A 15403-nucleotide genomic window follows, 5' to 3' on the forward strand; every position below is an offset into this window, starting at 1 on the left:
AAGCAATTTACGTGGTTTTTAATTAACATAGAGACTTATTATTAAAAAGAAACAAATTTCAGGAGATAAGTAATTTTTAAACCATAAAAATCTATGTATAAATGCACTAAAACCTTACAAAGGAATGTGTAATTATCCCTTGTCTTAATCATAAAAAATAGGCAAAAGTGAAAATAAAATTTTCTTGGTCCCTCATTCTATCCTTACAGTAAATTGCAAACATATTATAAAATGAGGGAAAATGCAAGCAACTTTAATGTGATATCGTAAATGAGTAAATTATTTTTTTATAAAAAAAATTAGTAATTTAACTCTTTTTGTATTCTAAAATACAACAATTTACCCCTCTGTATTTTTTAAAATGAATCAATTTACCTCCCTAGACATGGGATAAAATTGCTTCATTTTAATTAACACAGGGAGATAAATCACTTTTTTTTTTATAAAAGATAATCTACTCATTTGCAATATCACACGGGATAAATTGCATTAAAGCCTTATAAAATGATACATTTGTCTCATATTCTTAATTTAACCTTTTTTTTTTCAAAATCCCAAGCCAACAGCCCCTTATGGATCCAAGTCGGAAGTAGGGGGAAGATCCAGGATCCGACCCGTGCGTTTCTAGGGTACACCACAGTTACGTGTATTATGGAGCAGATAATCATTCCCCAATCGTACACAGCAATTTTCCCCCCAACTCCAAAACTTTTTTCAGTACTCGTTGTGGAGATAAAAAGAAAGAAGTTGCAATCATTCCATAATTTCCATCTCCAATTTTTGCATTCAAATCTCTTGCGATTTTCTTGATCTCAATCTTCTTTGAACACAGAGTTAGAGAGAGGAGAGAGGATTGAAGATGCCGATAGAGATGCCGAGGGGCCTGCCGTTTTCGGTGGATACATGGACGCCTTGTTCAAAGAGGAAGAGACACCATTTCCTCACCCACGCTCACAAGGACCACGCGCAGGGGATGGCTGCCCACGCTTCTTATCCTATCTACTCTACTCTCCTCACTAAAACGCTTATCCTCCAGTACTATCCTCAGGTGCGTGTAGTTTGATTGGAATTTTTGAATATTTTGTTTTCTTTTTTCTTAACTAAATTGGATTTTTTGTATTTTCAGCTTGATGGATCGATGTTTGTTGGTATTGAGGTTGGGCAGTCGTTGATCGTTGAGGATCCGGAAGGTGATTTCATCGTCACTGCTTTTGATGCCAATCATTGTCCGGGTATGAGTTGTTATTATCTCGTAAAGTCTATAGCTCCAAAGATAGCACTTTTTGTTGTGTGGTTTTTTATTGTTAAGTTCTCCATTTTCTACACTAAACAAGTGTCATATTCCTGATTGACGTCTAATTGGGATTTGAGCAGGCAGAGTATGTAGAGATTGTGTATGTGATTCTCTCCCCTTTGTTGTGTTTTTAGGTTCGTGGTTGGCTGTTATGCTAATCGGTCTTGCTTGTAATTATGTGCCTTAACTAACCTTTTTGGGTTTGACAAGAATTCATTTTGTTAGCTTTAGATAACTTACAACCGAGTTACAATTACTGAAAGATTGTTCTCTGCTCTTTAGGGTGAATTCAAACTGAGCGGGAAAGAATCGACATCCATTGGTCATTATAATAATAATTCAAATATGTTTTCTTAACTTTGCATTCTGTTGATAACCCATATAGCTACCGTGCTTTGCTTTCTAATTCCTCATATTTATTACCCATCATCAAATTTATTTACATTTTATATTCTCATTGGTGCCTTCTTCTTCTTACTATTTTTTACCTTTCTTATCCCTGGTTTATTACTTCAGAGGTGAATTGCGTTAACTTTTGTTGGCCCTTGCTTTTAAGGCTATGTTCCACTAGCAGTTGCCTTTGCTTTTATATGGACATTAGACTTGTTAATTGAAAACTATGCTGTTCAAAGATTCTCATGAAAATACAATTTGTGAATTTCAGGGGCTGTCATGTTTCTATTTGAAGGAAATTTTGGGAATATTCTGCATACGGGAGATTGCAGATTAACTCCTGAATGTTTGCAAAGCTTACCGGACAAGTACATTGGCAAGACAGGAAAACAACCAACGTGTCCACTTGATTACATCTTTTTAGATTGCACATTTGGTCAGTTTCCTTTGAAGATGCCCAGCAGATACATGGCAATCCAGCAGGTATAATTGCTTGGTGGCTCATAGAATAGCTGTTGTAATTTGATTGGAAAGATGTTGGTTTTCTTTTATATTTAGTTGTTTTCCACTAACTGCTCAGGTGGAATTTTGTACTAATTTGTGGAATGGATCAAACTTGCTGGTTTTAACAACCATCTGAAAATTTATTTGGTGTCCAGATCCTTTCAGGCTGTCAATTTCTGCTGTTCTGTGTATCTCTTTGTGTTGCTTCACAGTAGCTGTGGCCTTTGACAATAAAGATTAGGTCCTGGCATCCTGCTCATGCGGCATAAGATGACTAGTTTAACTAACTATACTCTGTAATGGTGAAAAATGTCCTGAAATGTTGGTTTATCATGTAAGAAGGGTGGATATGGATTATTTGTTTTGAGTATCATTGATAAGTTGAGGATACATAGGTTCTTTTGTTGAAAGATAGAGGCAATATGCCACCATCTTTAAGATCTTGGAACTTTTAAATTTCTCTGTAGCTATGGCTTAGTAAGGTGATGAAGTTACCTTAAAAGGAGTTCCAGTATTGAATGACATGAAACTGCTAAAACATTAAACAAGATAAGCAAATTGTTGAAGCCAAATAATTTCTGACTAAGTACTTACAACTGGATCCTGGAGACGTAGATTTGAGATGGCCTAGTTGTATAGGTTTGATTCTTTTAGTGAATAGATTAGTGGATATGAATTCCATGTGTATTGTTTCATTGTCTGGAAGCTCATGTTAGGTTGTGAATTCATATTTGTGAACCAGGTTATCAATTGTATATGGAAACACCCTGATGCCCGCACGGTGTATTTGACATGTGATCTTCTAGGTCAAGAAGAGATACTTGTACGGGTGGCTCATACATTTGGCGAGAAAATATTTGTTGATAAAGCCAATAATTTAGAATGCTTTAAATCTCTCAAGCTTATAGTCCCTGAGATAATATCGGAAGATCCATCTTCCCGTTTCCAGTTATTAGATGGATTCCCAAAACTATATGAAAGAGCTGAAGCAAAGATAGCTGAGGCTTGTGCCCATTTTCAGCATGAACCTCTTATTATTCGCCCTTCTTCACAGTGGTATGCCTGTGATGAAGGTCATTTCGAGAGAGAAAACTGGAGAAAAGAAAGATTTGATCACGCAGTTAGAGATCCTTATGGTGTTTGGCACATCTGTTACTCAATACACTCATCCAGGGATGAATTGGAGTGGGCCTTGCAGCTTCTTGCACCTAAATGGGTAGTGTCGACAACTCCTAGCTGCAGGGCCATGGAGCTGGATTATGTTAAGAAGAACTGTTTCAATAATCAACAAGCTTTCAGTCACTCTCTCCAGAAACTTCTGGACATCAGTGCAGTAGCCTCTTTAGGACCAGATGAGTCAGAAAAAAGTATGAGCTGCTCACATGTTGTGGAGAACATTTCCATTAGCTGTGTAGAAACCCAACCTGAACCAGTTGTCATATCCACACGCCACAGAAAACGGTTGAGTTTCTCTCCCCCAAGCAAAAGACGCATGATCACATTATTTGGAAGAGCAAGGCTTGGCTTCTGTGATTCTACTTTCCAACATGAACAGAAAGTAGAATTACCCATGAGTAGTGACTCCATTGAGAGAGTATCGATTGAAACAAAAGATGTGTCTTCTAAAAAGGAAGATGTGGCTGAATTGAAACTTGCACAGCTACATAAAACAATGAAAACAACTGATTTTGCAGAAACAGAAAACACTTCTGAACACATAAATATAGAGAATAAAAAAGTTGATGTATTTCCACCTATTAGCTTGTCAAATAGCTATAGTGGAAATCTAAGAAGATTTTACAGGTCTATGAATGTGCCAGTACCTCAGCGTCTTCCATCCCTTTTGGCGCTTATGGATGCCAAAAGATCTGCAAAGAACAGGATGTGAATTGTGGTTTCCTTGCATATATCCAACGTCCTTCTGGCTATTTATAGCTTGACTATGATCTACTTAGCTTGGATGTTCATGAAGAATATCCATCTGTCTCTGCTCTCCAATGTCTGACTTTGAGTTGCAGATGTTATTAGCTGGCTCTTCAGCCAGTGAAGCAGTTGCAGGTGCAGGTCAGTATGCTACTTGTTTAAATTTCTTTTCAGTTGCTGGCTTAATGGGCTGATACAACATTGTGATTCTTATGAGGATCACCTATTGTTTGTCAATTGACGTGTATCCAAATGTAATTATATTACGAATATATGATAACTATTAGGCCTTCAGGCACCATGCATCCATTCCTTCAATTTGATTGTTTATGTAGCATAAACATTGGAATTACCATCCTTATGTGAAATACAGTTGCCATATAATTCATATCTTGGTGGCTGCAACCAATAACTTTCGGCTTCTGATATTATTCTGGCTGAAGAGATTTGTAGATCTTCTTTTCTGCTCCCTTTGGTTTTCTGGATATTTCAAATGTTAGTAAGTTATGTGTCTACTATATTGTTGAACCTTTAGACGTAGTACTTGTAGTGGCTGGGAAACGCATTTGTAATTTTCAAGACACAGCCAAATAATAAATCATAAATTAGTCAGGAAGGAAGTTACATAAGTGAGTTGGTGAGCGTGGTTTTGTTGTCTTTTAAGTTATCATCATAAAAACATACTGAATGTTGAAAAAGTCTCCTATTACATTGATAAAATTGTAGGCTGTGACTACATGTACTTTTTTAACATAAATGATTTACTTTGTCAAATATATTTGCTATTTTAAGCTTATAAATATCTTTTTGTATTACATAATTTTATAAAAGGTTATAAATTTTAATATTATTTTAAAATAAAATTTGAGTAAAAAAATTTTAAATCAGTATAAGTAGTTTTGGAGGAGATTTTTTTAATAAAACATATTTTAATTAGGGATGTTTTTGTTACCTTTCATACCCCTATATTTTAGGGGTGTAAATGCAACAAAATGCATAGTTCAATATTGTCAAATGTTTTTAACCCTGTAAATTATTGAGTTTATTTCTACTAATAAGTTTAATTAGTACACTATCAGGTGTTAAACACATACAAATAGTATGGTAGAATTCTAATGGATATTAAGACAAATTAGTTTAGATTAGATTATATATGTGCTATATATTATCAATTGAATTAACTTTAATTTTACAATAAAACATTATAAAAATATGAGAAAACTTGGAATGTTGTTTAGTGTTTTATTTATTTTTTCATGATTAAAATAATCTTAGTAAAATGATATACTAAAACTACTAAAACTACTAAAACTATCAACTTTGTCTACAACTTTTCACTTCTCTATAAGCAGAAGTTTTTGTAAACACCCCTAAATAAGTATAATTAAAAATTAATTATGCACATGCATCCAATAGCTGATTTATTTATGAGTAGTCGCTTAAATTCAGAAAATTGAGCTGTAGGGTGTTGACCACTTCACAGAAATGAATCAACCTTTAGAACCGGAAAAAGAATAGATGATGTAAATATATCATGTAAGTGCGGTCTTGTACTCTATGAGATGGCTAGATTAATAGTTACCAATACTCTTCCGATACTTGTGAATAAATGAAATTGTTTCTTTCCACTTAATGTTTTTTATTAAAGAGATTGTGAAAGAAGCTGCTTAGTTTAAATTGGTAAACTCTGCCCTTTTGTCTGATTGAAATGCTGCTGGCAAGCCTATAGGACCTTCCAAAGTCAGAATTATAATGAAGAGTTCATCAAACTAACCTTATTTTGTAAAAATATTTTTTGTATGCTTATGGTTTTCATTTGGTAAGTTTTTCTCTTAGATGATACAATTTAAAGGCATTTTAAAATCCACATGCACCATCAACACACTCAGAGGTTAAGTACTGCAATCGCATTAAGTTGTGTTAAAATTTAACCACTAACAAGTAGTGGATGTTTTTGTGGTTTTTACTTTCTTTGTTTAATTATGGTGGAAGGAAAATGAGAAGCAGCGCACCCATAAAAGCAATTGACAGTTTACATTGATTAAATTCCTATTAGGTATGAAAAAAGCTCGCCATATAGTATTTATTAAACTTTAATTCACCCTTGTGCACTAGTTTATGGAAATGATTTCTTTGCCATGTCCGGAAATGAGTGCAGTGAATGTGAAGTACATCTGTAACTTTAATGTATGTTGACGCGTGGAAGAGAGCCATTGAGGATGTCAGCGTGCTTTATTGCTTCCGTTTCATACATCAACGTTATGACCTGATTCACTGAATGAGGGGTGCAGAATTTATGTAATCTGGGCAAATTGCCAGAATCTGATTTCATATTATGTCTTCCATCCAGCCATGCATCTATGCATACTTTTATTTTTCAATCTCCGCCCTCTATAAATTTCGATTCGAGCCTCAATGCAGAAGCCATCAAATAGCTAGTGAACCCTTCTCTGGCTGTAAGTTTCTGTAATGGATGCCTTCCCACCAAGCATCCAAGCAAATGGCAAGACGGAGTGTTACAGAAAATGGCGCTGGACACGGAAGGAAGATAACCTCCTAAGAGCACTTGTCAAAAGATATGGCCCAAGAAGTTGGGATCTCATCGCAGATAATATCCCAGGAAGAACAGGTATGTGTTTCCTTCTTGTATGCAACTCTATAGAATATGTTGTTGTGTTATCTCTATCATTTCCATTCTTCTAATACTGAGAAGGGGGGTTTGTTGATTCTATTTCTTCACAGGGAAGAGTTGCAGAATAAGATGGACAAATCAGTTGAATCCCAAAGTTGACAGGTCAGCATTCAGTGAAGAAGAGCAGCAAAGGATCCTTCAACTTCATAGAGAATTTGGAAACAAGTGGGCCACTATTGCAAGTTTCTTCCCTGGTCGAACCGATAATCATGTGAAGAATCAGTACCATGCCCTGGTTGGGACTAGAAATAAGAAAGCCTCAGGCCCATCTTCTAGTGTTTATTGTCCTGTGCCTCTCAAGAACGGATCACCTATGGGTTTGTCCCATTATGGTAGTGTATCAACAGTCCCCATGGGTTCACAGTTTCCTAATGTTCCTTACCATGGAAACAACTGTTTTGTTATTGCTCCTTGCTTCACTGCCATGCCTGATAAGCCACAAATGATGCCCTTATTCATTGGTGGCGTCTATGGAAGGGACAAAAGTTTTGTTGCGGCACTGGCTTCAAATATGAGTGGCCTTGGTCCTCATTCTTTCCGCACCATTAATTTGGGCAGCATCCATCCCAGCCAAAGAACGAGCCATGGAGATTCCATGATGTCTAATGCCAACTCTGCTACTCTCTCAGAACTCCGCCCAATTGCTCAGCCCCAGCAAGAAGTGGGTACCAAAGATTATCAGTTCATTGATTTTATGGGGGTTGGAACTTCTGAATGAAAACAGCTGCTTTACCGTTTCTTGCTTTTGTTTTTCTTAATTTGTGCTTGTTTCCGGTTGAGGAATTGCGCCTTTGATTGTTCAGATTTGCGCCTTGAGGAAATTTGATATTGTTATTAGTGTTGTAAGGGCGTCTCTGGCCGATCAAGGCGCAGTGTTGTTTCTTGTTTTCAATGAATTATGTTTTTGTTTGGTTGTTTGCTTATTCGTAAGGAAGATTTGCTGTATATGTTTAATTATAACCTCAGCTTTCTTTTATGTCATATGCTTAATGGACTTTTGGGATGAGTTTAGAAATTAAAAAGTTCATGAATAGAAGCAGTGATAAGGCATGTGTAGTAGAGTTTAGCGATCATTTTGTGGTGTAGGTGTGTTAATAGATTGAGTAAGATTCTACTCAAACCCAAATCCAAAGAAGGTCTAAATAGAGTAATTATTGATATCAGACTCGAACTCCAAATGGATTTGATAAGGGTGGAGTAAGGTTGGATATATGTCCAAGTCCAACCCATAATTAAATTTTTAATCATGTGCCAACTTCTAGTCCATTCTCAAGACTCTCTCTCACACCCCACCCTACTTGTCCTCCTCATTGCCTTTCAACTTCGCCTCCAATTTCACCGCCTACTTCTTTTTTGTCTTTGTTTTTCCTTTTTTATTAATCCATTTGTATTTATTTAGCTCAGTAAATGCCAAACGTATTTATTCAGCTCAATTAATGTATATGGTGATTGGTAAGAAATAAGGTATGACAAGTTTAGCCGATACTATATTAGAAACAATAGCTTTTTTCTTTTTTTTTTTTTGATATTCCAGATATTGTCATTTTTTCTTTCTCATAATAGTATGAAATTTTTTGAAACATTTTAGAGTTTAAATTAATTAAATTATTAATACTAATCCAATCCAAAGTGTTTGCAACCACCCTGTTTCGTGTTGGGAAAATTCAATTTCAAGTAATTGAAACAATGCTTTGAAACTATTTGATCCCTCTCTGTATACTGTGCTATCTCATCAGTTCTGGAATTGGTATCAGTAGGTTCATGTCTGGTTACCTGAATCACTGTCAAGAGCGCTTTCATTGTTAACCAAATTTTCATTCGATGTTACAAGTGTTTGAAAAATTGACCTGAAAATTTATCTGAAAGACCTGTCAAATTGACTTTTGGTGCGATCATAATTGCAACAGAAATCAATTCAGCCATTTTAATTGAACGTAACGCTCAAATAGTTAAAAAGAATTCGAGTGCTCAAAACAATGGCTGACAAATCTATTTACATGTTCCAACAATCCAAATTCTCAAAATCTGTATATTTTCTTCAAAATTATTAATTTCAAGAAGTTGTTTCAATTACTTGAAATTGATTTTTCCCAACATTTCGGAACCATTTTGAGCCCAACCTTCACTTGTTGTAAAATGTTTGTTTGATTGGGGAATTGATAAGATTTTTACAGTTGTAGTTGATAATGCTTTTTCAAATGATGGTGCAATTTTGCACTTGCAAAAAATATTTCATAACTGCGGTACAAATATTTTGAGTGGAAAATATGTACATATAAGGTGCACTGCACATATTGTTAATCTCATTGTATAAGATGATTTGAGAAACAAAGAAGAGCATATGATTATCCCTTGTACTAGAGTAGCTCTGAAGTATGTTCAAAATCTCCAACTAGGTACAAAAAGATTAAAGAGTGTGTGGAGAATGAAAATTGAAAACAAACAAACTATTAAGTCTCGATGTACCTATTAGGTGGAATTCCATCTATTTGATGTTGGAGGTCGTTACATGTCTTAAAAAAGCATTTTCTTGGTATAAAGATTTGGATTTTGGTTATATGAATGATTTTTCAAAAGCCCCACATGATGGAGTTTCGATAGACTATAATTGGAATAAAGCTACATTATTATTGAAAATTTTGGAACATATCTTCAAGTTGACTTTGGGCATTTCTGGTTCTTTGTACTTGACTTCCAATAACATATATTACAGAATATGTGTTGTTGACTTGCTTCTCAAATAATGATTGGAGAGTTGATGATTTTGAGTTGTGTGAGATGTCTAAATGGATGAAACAAAAAATTGACAAATATTGGAGGTCAATTGAAAAAATAAACATGGTCATATATTATGTTTTTATCGTTGATCCACGTCACAAGTTTGAGCATATTGAATTTTTATTTGATAAACTCTATGAGGATGTGGTACAATGTTTGTTATCCTTGATCCACGTCATAAAATTTCTTAGGGAAGATCAATTTCATTTTCAAGTTTGCGAAAATCCTATTTTCTGCTCAAGTTTGGTTTTTATTACTCATTTGAACATGATATCTAGAACTTGTATGCTAGAACAATTTCAAAAGTGTAAGATCGGAGGTAAAAGTGATGTTATAAAGTCGGAGTTAGATAAATACATGGCTGAAGATCTTGAGGCATTTTGAAAATAGTTTAATATATTGAATTTGTGGAATGTAAACTCTTGCAGACTTTTTCTATTCTTTTCAAGATAGCTCATGACATATTGACAGTCCTAATCTTTATTGTTGCTTCAGAGGTTGCATTTAGCATCAGTGGTCATGTTCTTGATGCATTTAGGAGTTCCTTGACTCCTAAACTAGTACAAGCCCTTTTTTGTGATCTCTTATACTTTTTTAAATTGACAAGTCCTACCAATTAACGTATAATTTTTTATATCTATTTGTGAGTTTTATATTTATATCAAGATACATAGTATGCAATCTATTTTTATTACTTGTAAATTTATGTCCAAATTTACTGATTCCCATAAATTAATTTAAAGATCATAATAATAATAATGATGATGATGATGATGATGATGGTTGAATAATTTTAATTATTATTATTATTATTATTATAATGAGCTCAATCACTATTTTGTATTTTAGTTTTAAAAAAGGGTCTTCTAAATTTATATAATAAGATCAACAATTTTTAGGAAACAACTTATATTTATTTTTTTATTAATATTAACAGCGATACAAAATTATATGCAAGTATTTTGATGATTGATGCATATATATTTTTTATACTTTTTTTATTAATTATATTACTATTAGATTATTTAATAATTTATATTTATAACAATAAACTAAAATATTATACCATTTATTTAATATTTCTATAATTAATATAATATTTAATAATATTTATTTATAATTATATAATTTTATTAAAAATAATATACATTCTCTCTTTCTCTTTCTTTCTCCCAACTCTAAATTCTAAAACCCCAATTTCCTTCTCACTTCTCATTTCTCATTTCTCAATTCTCAACGCTCACCAATTGCTTTCTCCCCAAATCAAAATATTAAAACCCTAACCCCAAACCAACTATTGCAAGCCCCAATCCATCTACCAGCGGTAACGAGGAAGGCGATTGCTGTTGTCGGCACTCGGCCAAGCAAGAAGCTCGAACAGGTTTGCCATTTCTTCTATATTCTTGGTCTCACCGGCGGCTTGTGTATGGGCGTTGCTTGCTGTTGTGTATGGGCGCCGTTTGCCATTTACTTTTCTGAAATTCAGAGTAGTTATCATTCCTTAATGTTGATACAATCAGACAAAAGAAAAAGTTGATGAAGATAGGGGTTGCACTTACTGAAAATACTTTATTTGCCAAGATTAAGCTAGGGGTTGTACTTATTGAAAATACTCAACTTTTTGTGCCAAGATTACTGACATTGATTAGTATCCTAAGTAACTGAACAATTTGCTTAGGTCGAGCTTGAGCTCAAACCTTAAGAGCTCGTCGAGATCGAGCCATAAAATATAAAATCGAACTCAAACCGTGCTCGACTCGTTTACACCCCTAGTCGTGATAGGGTAATGAATAGGTGTTGCTGATAAAAACTCTATGTAGATGGATTTTCTGTCAACTGTTTGTATTTGGTGTTTCTTGTTTAAGTTATCATTTGCTGCAGCGCTGAATGCTAAGCGGGTTTGCTAATGGTATAATTTAATCAGTTAACTGGTCGCAAATTGAAGCCAATGGACATAATTGAATCCATTGATAATCTCTCGGTGCAAGATCCCCCTGGGGAAGACTTCTCCGCAGCCGACTTGGATTGGGTCAAGCTTGGGAGTGAAGACCGATATGATGATGTAGCTCTGATCCCTTACGATAGAGTTGATGCCTTTATCATTGGAGAATGTTCTAATGTCGAGTGTCCGACTAGGTTCCACATTGAGAGAGGAAGAAAACGAGCCAAAGGAAGCCTAAAGCAATACAAGAATGATGAGTATCTGGAGTATAGGCTGTAAGTACAGAATCTGTTTCACTTCGGTTCCCCTCTTTGATGAGTTATGTGGCATTAGATAGTCATCTTCTTCGAACATTAGGATATGATGCTTTATGGTTTCAGTTTGTTCTCGTCTATAAATCTTCAAAATTTTTGGATGTTCACTAACCGTACCATGGAGATGGATGTTCAAAATCTGGTATATGCCTTAACAAATGTCTTTTGAAAGAAAATAGGTCCTTAAGCTGGCATGTCAACGGTATAAAATTTTAATATTGTCAATGTAATTTTGTGTGCCTCAGTGCAGTAAATAGTTGCATCAGTAATTCATTAACACAAATACTGTCTGTTTCAAAAACATCTCTGTAATTATGGAGCAAATACCACAGTGTAACACAAAGGAACATGGCTTTTCCGGTTTACGGTGAAATTGCCGTCCAATAAACACCTTATTAACCTTCATTTGTTTCATCCAAAAAAGTTACTGTGGAAAATCTAGAGATATTGATTGCTTAATTTTATTTTCTTTATCGTATTCTACACAGAAACTGAAGAATCATTGTTTTCTATTTTCCACTTATACAAGGTTTTTAAGATTTATCACTGTGTTATCCAATTTTTTATGTCATCTTCCCCCAACAATTATTGTTTCCTTTTTTCGTGAAGGTATTGGTGTTCTTTTGGGCCTGAAAATTATGGAGAAGGTGGAGGTATATTGCCAAGTAGAAGATATCGGCTAAACACTCGAAATCGTGCAGCTAGGCCTCAATCTATGCGGGGTTGTACATGCCATTTTGTTGTGAAGCGTCTCTATGCACGGCCATCCCTTGCACTTCTTATATATAATGAGAGACGTCATGTGAATAAAGCTGGTTTTGTCTGCCATGGGCCCTTAGATAGAGATGCAATAGGCCCTGGGGCCAAGAAGATTCCATATGTTTGTAGTGAGATTCAGCAACAAACAATGTCAATGATATATCTTGGTATCCCTGAGGAGAATGTTTTGGAGAAACACATTGAGGGGATTCAACGTTACTGTGGTTCTGATGCAAAAGTTAAAAGCCTTGCTTCCCAATATGTGCAGAAACTTGGGATGATTATCAAGCGCTCCACTCATGAGTTGGATCTGGATGACCAAGCCAGCATTCGGTTATGGGTTGAACGCAACAAGAAGTCCATTTTCTTTTATCGAGATACATCAGAAACTGATCCCTTTATTTTGGGAATACAGACTGAATGGCAGTTACAGCAGATGATCCGTTTTGGCCATCGAAATATCATAGCAGCTGATTCAACATTTGGAATAAAGAAACTAAAGGTAAAATAATTGTTTGTTTTGTATAGCACTGCTAGATCCTGTAAAGCTTGATTAAATTATGATTTATAATATTTGCAGTACCCATTGTGCACACTTCTTGTATTTGACTCAAGACAACATGCACTCCCTGTTGCTTGGATCATTACCCGTAGTATTGCAAAGCCAGATGTTGCTAAATGGATGAAAGCTCTACTTGATCGAGTTCACTCAGTTGACCCTGGATGGAAAGCCAGTGGATTCTTAATTGATGATGCTGCGGCAGAGATTGAACCTATAAGGCAGAGTGTTTTACTTGTGATTCTTCTTCTTTAAGATTACTTTTGTTCCGTATTTTACAGCCACTGATCTGTGGGTTGGCTTATTTTTCAGGGAGGTATTTTCTTGCCCTATACTTTTTTCCCTCTGGCGCGTTCGTAGGTCATGGCTAAGGCACATTGTTAAAAAATGTACTAACATTGAAGTTCAGAGAGAGATGTTTAAACGCCTGGGCCAAATAATGTACAGCATTTGGGGTGGAGTGGATCTTGCTGTTGCTTTGGAAGAATTTTCTCTGGATTTTGTCGATCAAACTTCCTTTATGCAATACTTTAAGGATTCTTGGGTGCCTAAGATTGGTCAGATGATTCTGCTCTTACTATATATGCCTCAATTTGTTTACATCAATTGTCATTTGCTTACTATTTTTGCTTTATTTCTCATTAGCTTTGTCATGCTGCAGAAATGTGGCTCACGTCAATGAAGACTCTTCCACTTGCGAGCCAGGAAGCCTCTGGTGCAATTGAAGCATATCATGTGAAGCTGAAAACTAAATTATATGATGATTCACATCTTGGTTCTCTCCAGAGGGTTGATTGGTTAGTTCATAAGTTGACAACTGAGTTGCACTCTAGCTACTGGCTTGACCGTTATGCAGATGAAAGTGATTCATTTGTAAATGTGAAGGAGGAGTATATTGCTTCCACTTCTTGGCATCGGGCTCTTCAAATCCCTGACAATGCCATTTCGTTAGATGATAGGGATCACCTCTTTGCTAAAGTTGTCAGTCAGAAGGACAGCAAGGTAACACGAGTAGTTTGGAATCCTGGCTCTGAATTTGCGCATTGTGATTGTGAATGGTCATTGCAAGGAAACCTCTGCAAGCATATCATTAAAGTCAATATGGTCTGTGAAAATCTGCAGTGCTACCAATCTTCCTTGTCATTTCAGTCACTTAAAAATATATTAATAGATCTCTGGGAGAAACCAATGGATGATTCTGTTGCATTAGATATTTCAACTGCCTGGACGCACCAAATGCTTGACCAAGTTCAAAAGCTTGTTGAATTGAATAGTTCTGATGATATTGGACTTGTTGTAAACAATATGCCACTGAAATGGGTTGCTAAAAAAGTCAGAACAACATCTGGCAGGCAATCATCAACCCTGGCTTTGTCCTCTAGCTCCAAGAATGACTATGCACGTAAAAGAAATAGGAAGAGAAAGAGGTTGTCTCGTTTTAGATGATTGTTCCTGTAAATATATGAACTTATTTTGGAAGAAGTTTACAATCTTTCAGGGGCGGTAATATTCAGTATTTATTGTACTTGGTGTTGTTTGTTCAAATCCCCTATGAAGGTGGTTCAGATGCTAATAAATTCGAGCTAGAAACCATGTAAATCCTTGATCAATGCTGAATATCTGATTTTCCCTTGGAGTCCAAAAGATGTCAGAAAAGGGCTCAAGAAGCTTCAAGCTGCCTTGAAGCTGAAGTACATGGCCGCTTCATTGATGAAGGTAGCTATTCAGTTTCTAATGACATCATTCGGCTTGAAATCAACCGTCTCTACACTGGATAATGCCTGGTGTTATGGTACCTCCCATCACCATGATGTCTCAACCCAATTTTGTTGCAAAAATAGGAAATTTTGGCATGTACAGACTTGCTTGTTGGTCAATGTGTCTGCAAATCCTTGAAATGCAGTTTTGTTTAATCAGTTCCTTTTACTCTGCCACTTTTTTGGAGTGAACATATACACAAACTGTATACAGCAATTTTATTTGATGCAAAAGAATAAGGTCTTTCTGTTTTATCTTCAGTTACTTGGTTGATGCACTTTCTGAATAACTATGGTAAGATCACTAGAATTAGAAACTTCGAGCAGATGTTTATACATTTCTTAGTTACTTGGCATGTTTAAACAAAGATGTCTATTCCATGTGGAAGCTAGCACAAGGTTGGCAGATTGGTGTATGTTTTGCCACCTTCACCTTCACCTTCAACAGTGCATGGTTCTTGTAGGACCCTAACATTTCTGCTTACTCA

At 35.5% G+C, this 15403-nt stretch overlaps 3 protein-coding genes across 4 annotated transcripts; all 3 read left to right on the forward strand.

Annotated features, from left to right (window-relative positions):
• The first annotated feature begins 688 nt into the window (after window positions 1-688).
• On the forward strand, window positions 689-4427 carry LOC105178079 (DNA repair metallo-beta-lactamase family protein). Its single transcript, XM_011101437.3, has 4 exons — window positions 689-1048; window positions 1127-1232; window positions 1959-2170; window positions 2934-4427. The coding sequence occupies exons 1-4, from the start codon at window positions 860-862 to the stop codon at window positions 4077-4079; spliced, it is 1653 nt and encodes a 550-aa protein (XP_011099739.1). The 5' UTR covers window positions 689-859; the 3' UTR covers window positions 4080-4427.
• Window positions 4428-6583: 2156 nt separating this feature from the next.
• LOC105178080 (uncharacterized) lies at window positions 6584-7751 on the forward strand. The gene is made up of 2 exons (XM_011101438.3): window positions 6584-6743; window positions 6857-7751. Exons 1-2 carry the CDS (start codon window positions 6584-6586, stop codon window positions 7522-7524), a joined length of 828 nt encoding a protein of 275 aa, XP_011099740.1. The 3' UTR covers window positions 7525-7751.
• A 3018-nt stretch (window positions 7752-10769) lies between these two features.
• LOC105178078 (SWIM zinc finger family protein) lies at window positions 10770-15170 on the forward strand. Of its 2 annotated transcripts, none has more exons than XM_020699187.2 (6): window positions 10770-10965; window positions 11530-11801; window positions 12450-13101; window positions 13180-13379; window positions 13471-13715; window positions 13820-15170. In XM_020699187.2, exons 2-6 carry the CDS (start codon window positions 11533-11535, stop codon window positions 14602-14604), a joined length of 2151 nt encoding a protein of 716 aa, XP_020554846.1. In that variant the 5' UTR covers window positions 10770-10965; window positions 11530-11532; the 3' UTR covers window positions 14605-15170. The 2 variants fall into 2 exon arrangements, with proteins under 2 accessions (XP_020554846.1, XP_011099737.1); XM_011101435.3 differs by having other exon boundaries at window positions 10771-10965; window positions 11509-11801.
• Window positions 15171-15403: the final 233 nt, after the last annotated feature.

Source organism: Sesamum indicum, linkage group LG9 (genome assembly GCF_026168435.1).
Source record: "Sesamum indicum cultivar Baizhima isolate 11 linkage group LG9, ASM2616843v1, whole genome shotgun sequence".
NCBI lineage: Eukaryota > Viridiplantae > Streptophyta > Magnoliopsida > Lamiales > Pedaliaceae > Sesamum > Sesamum indicum.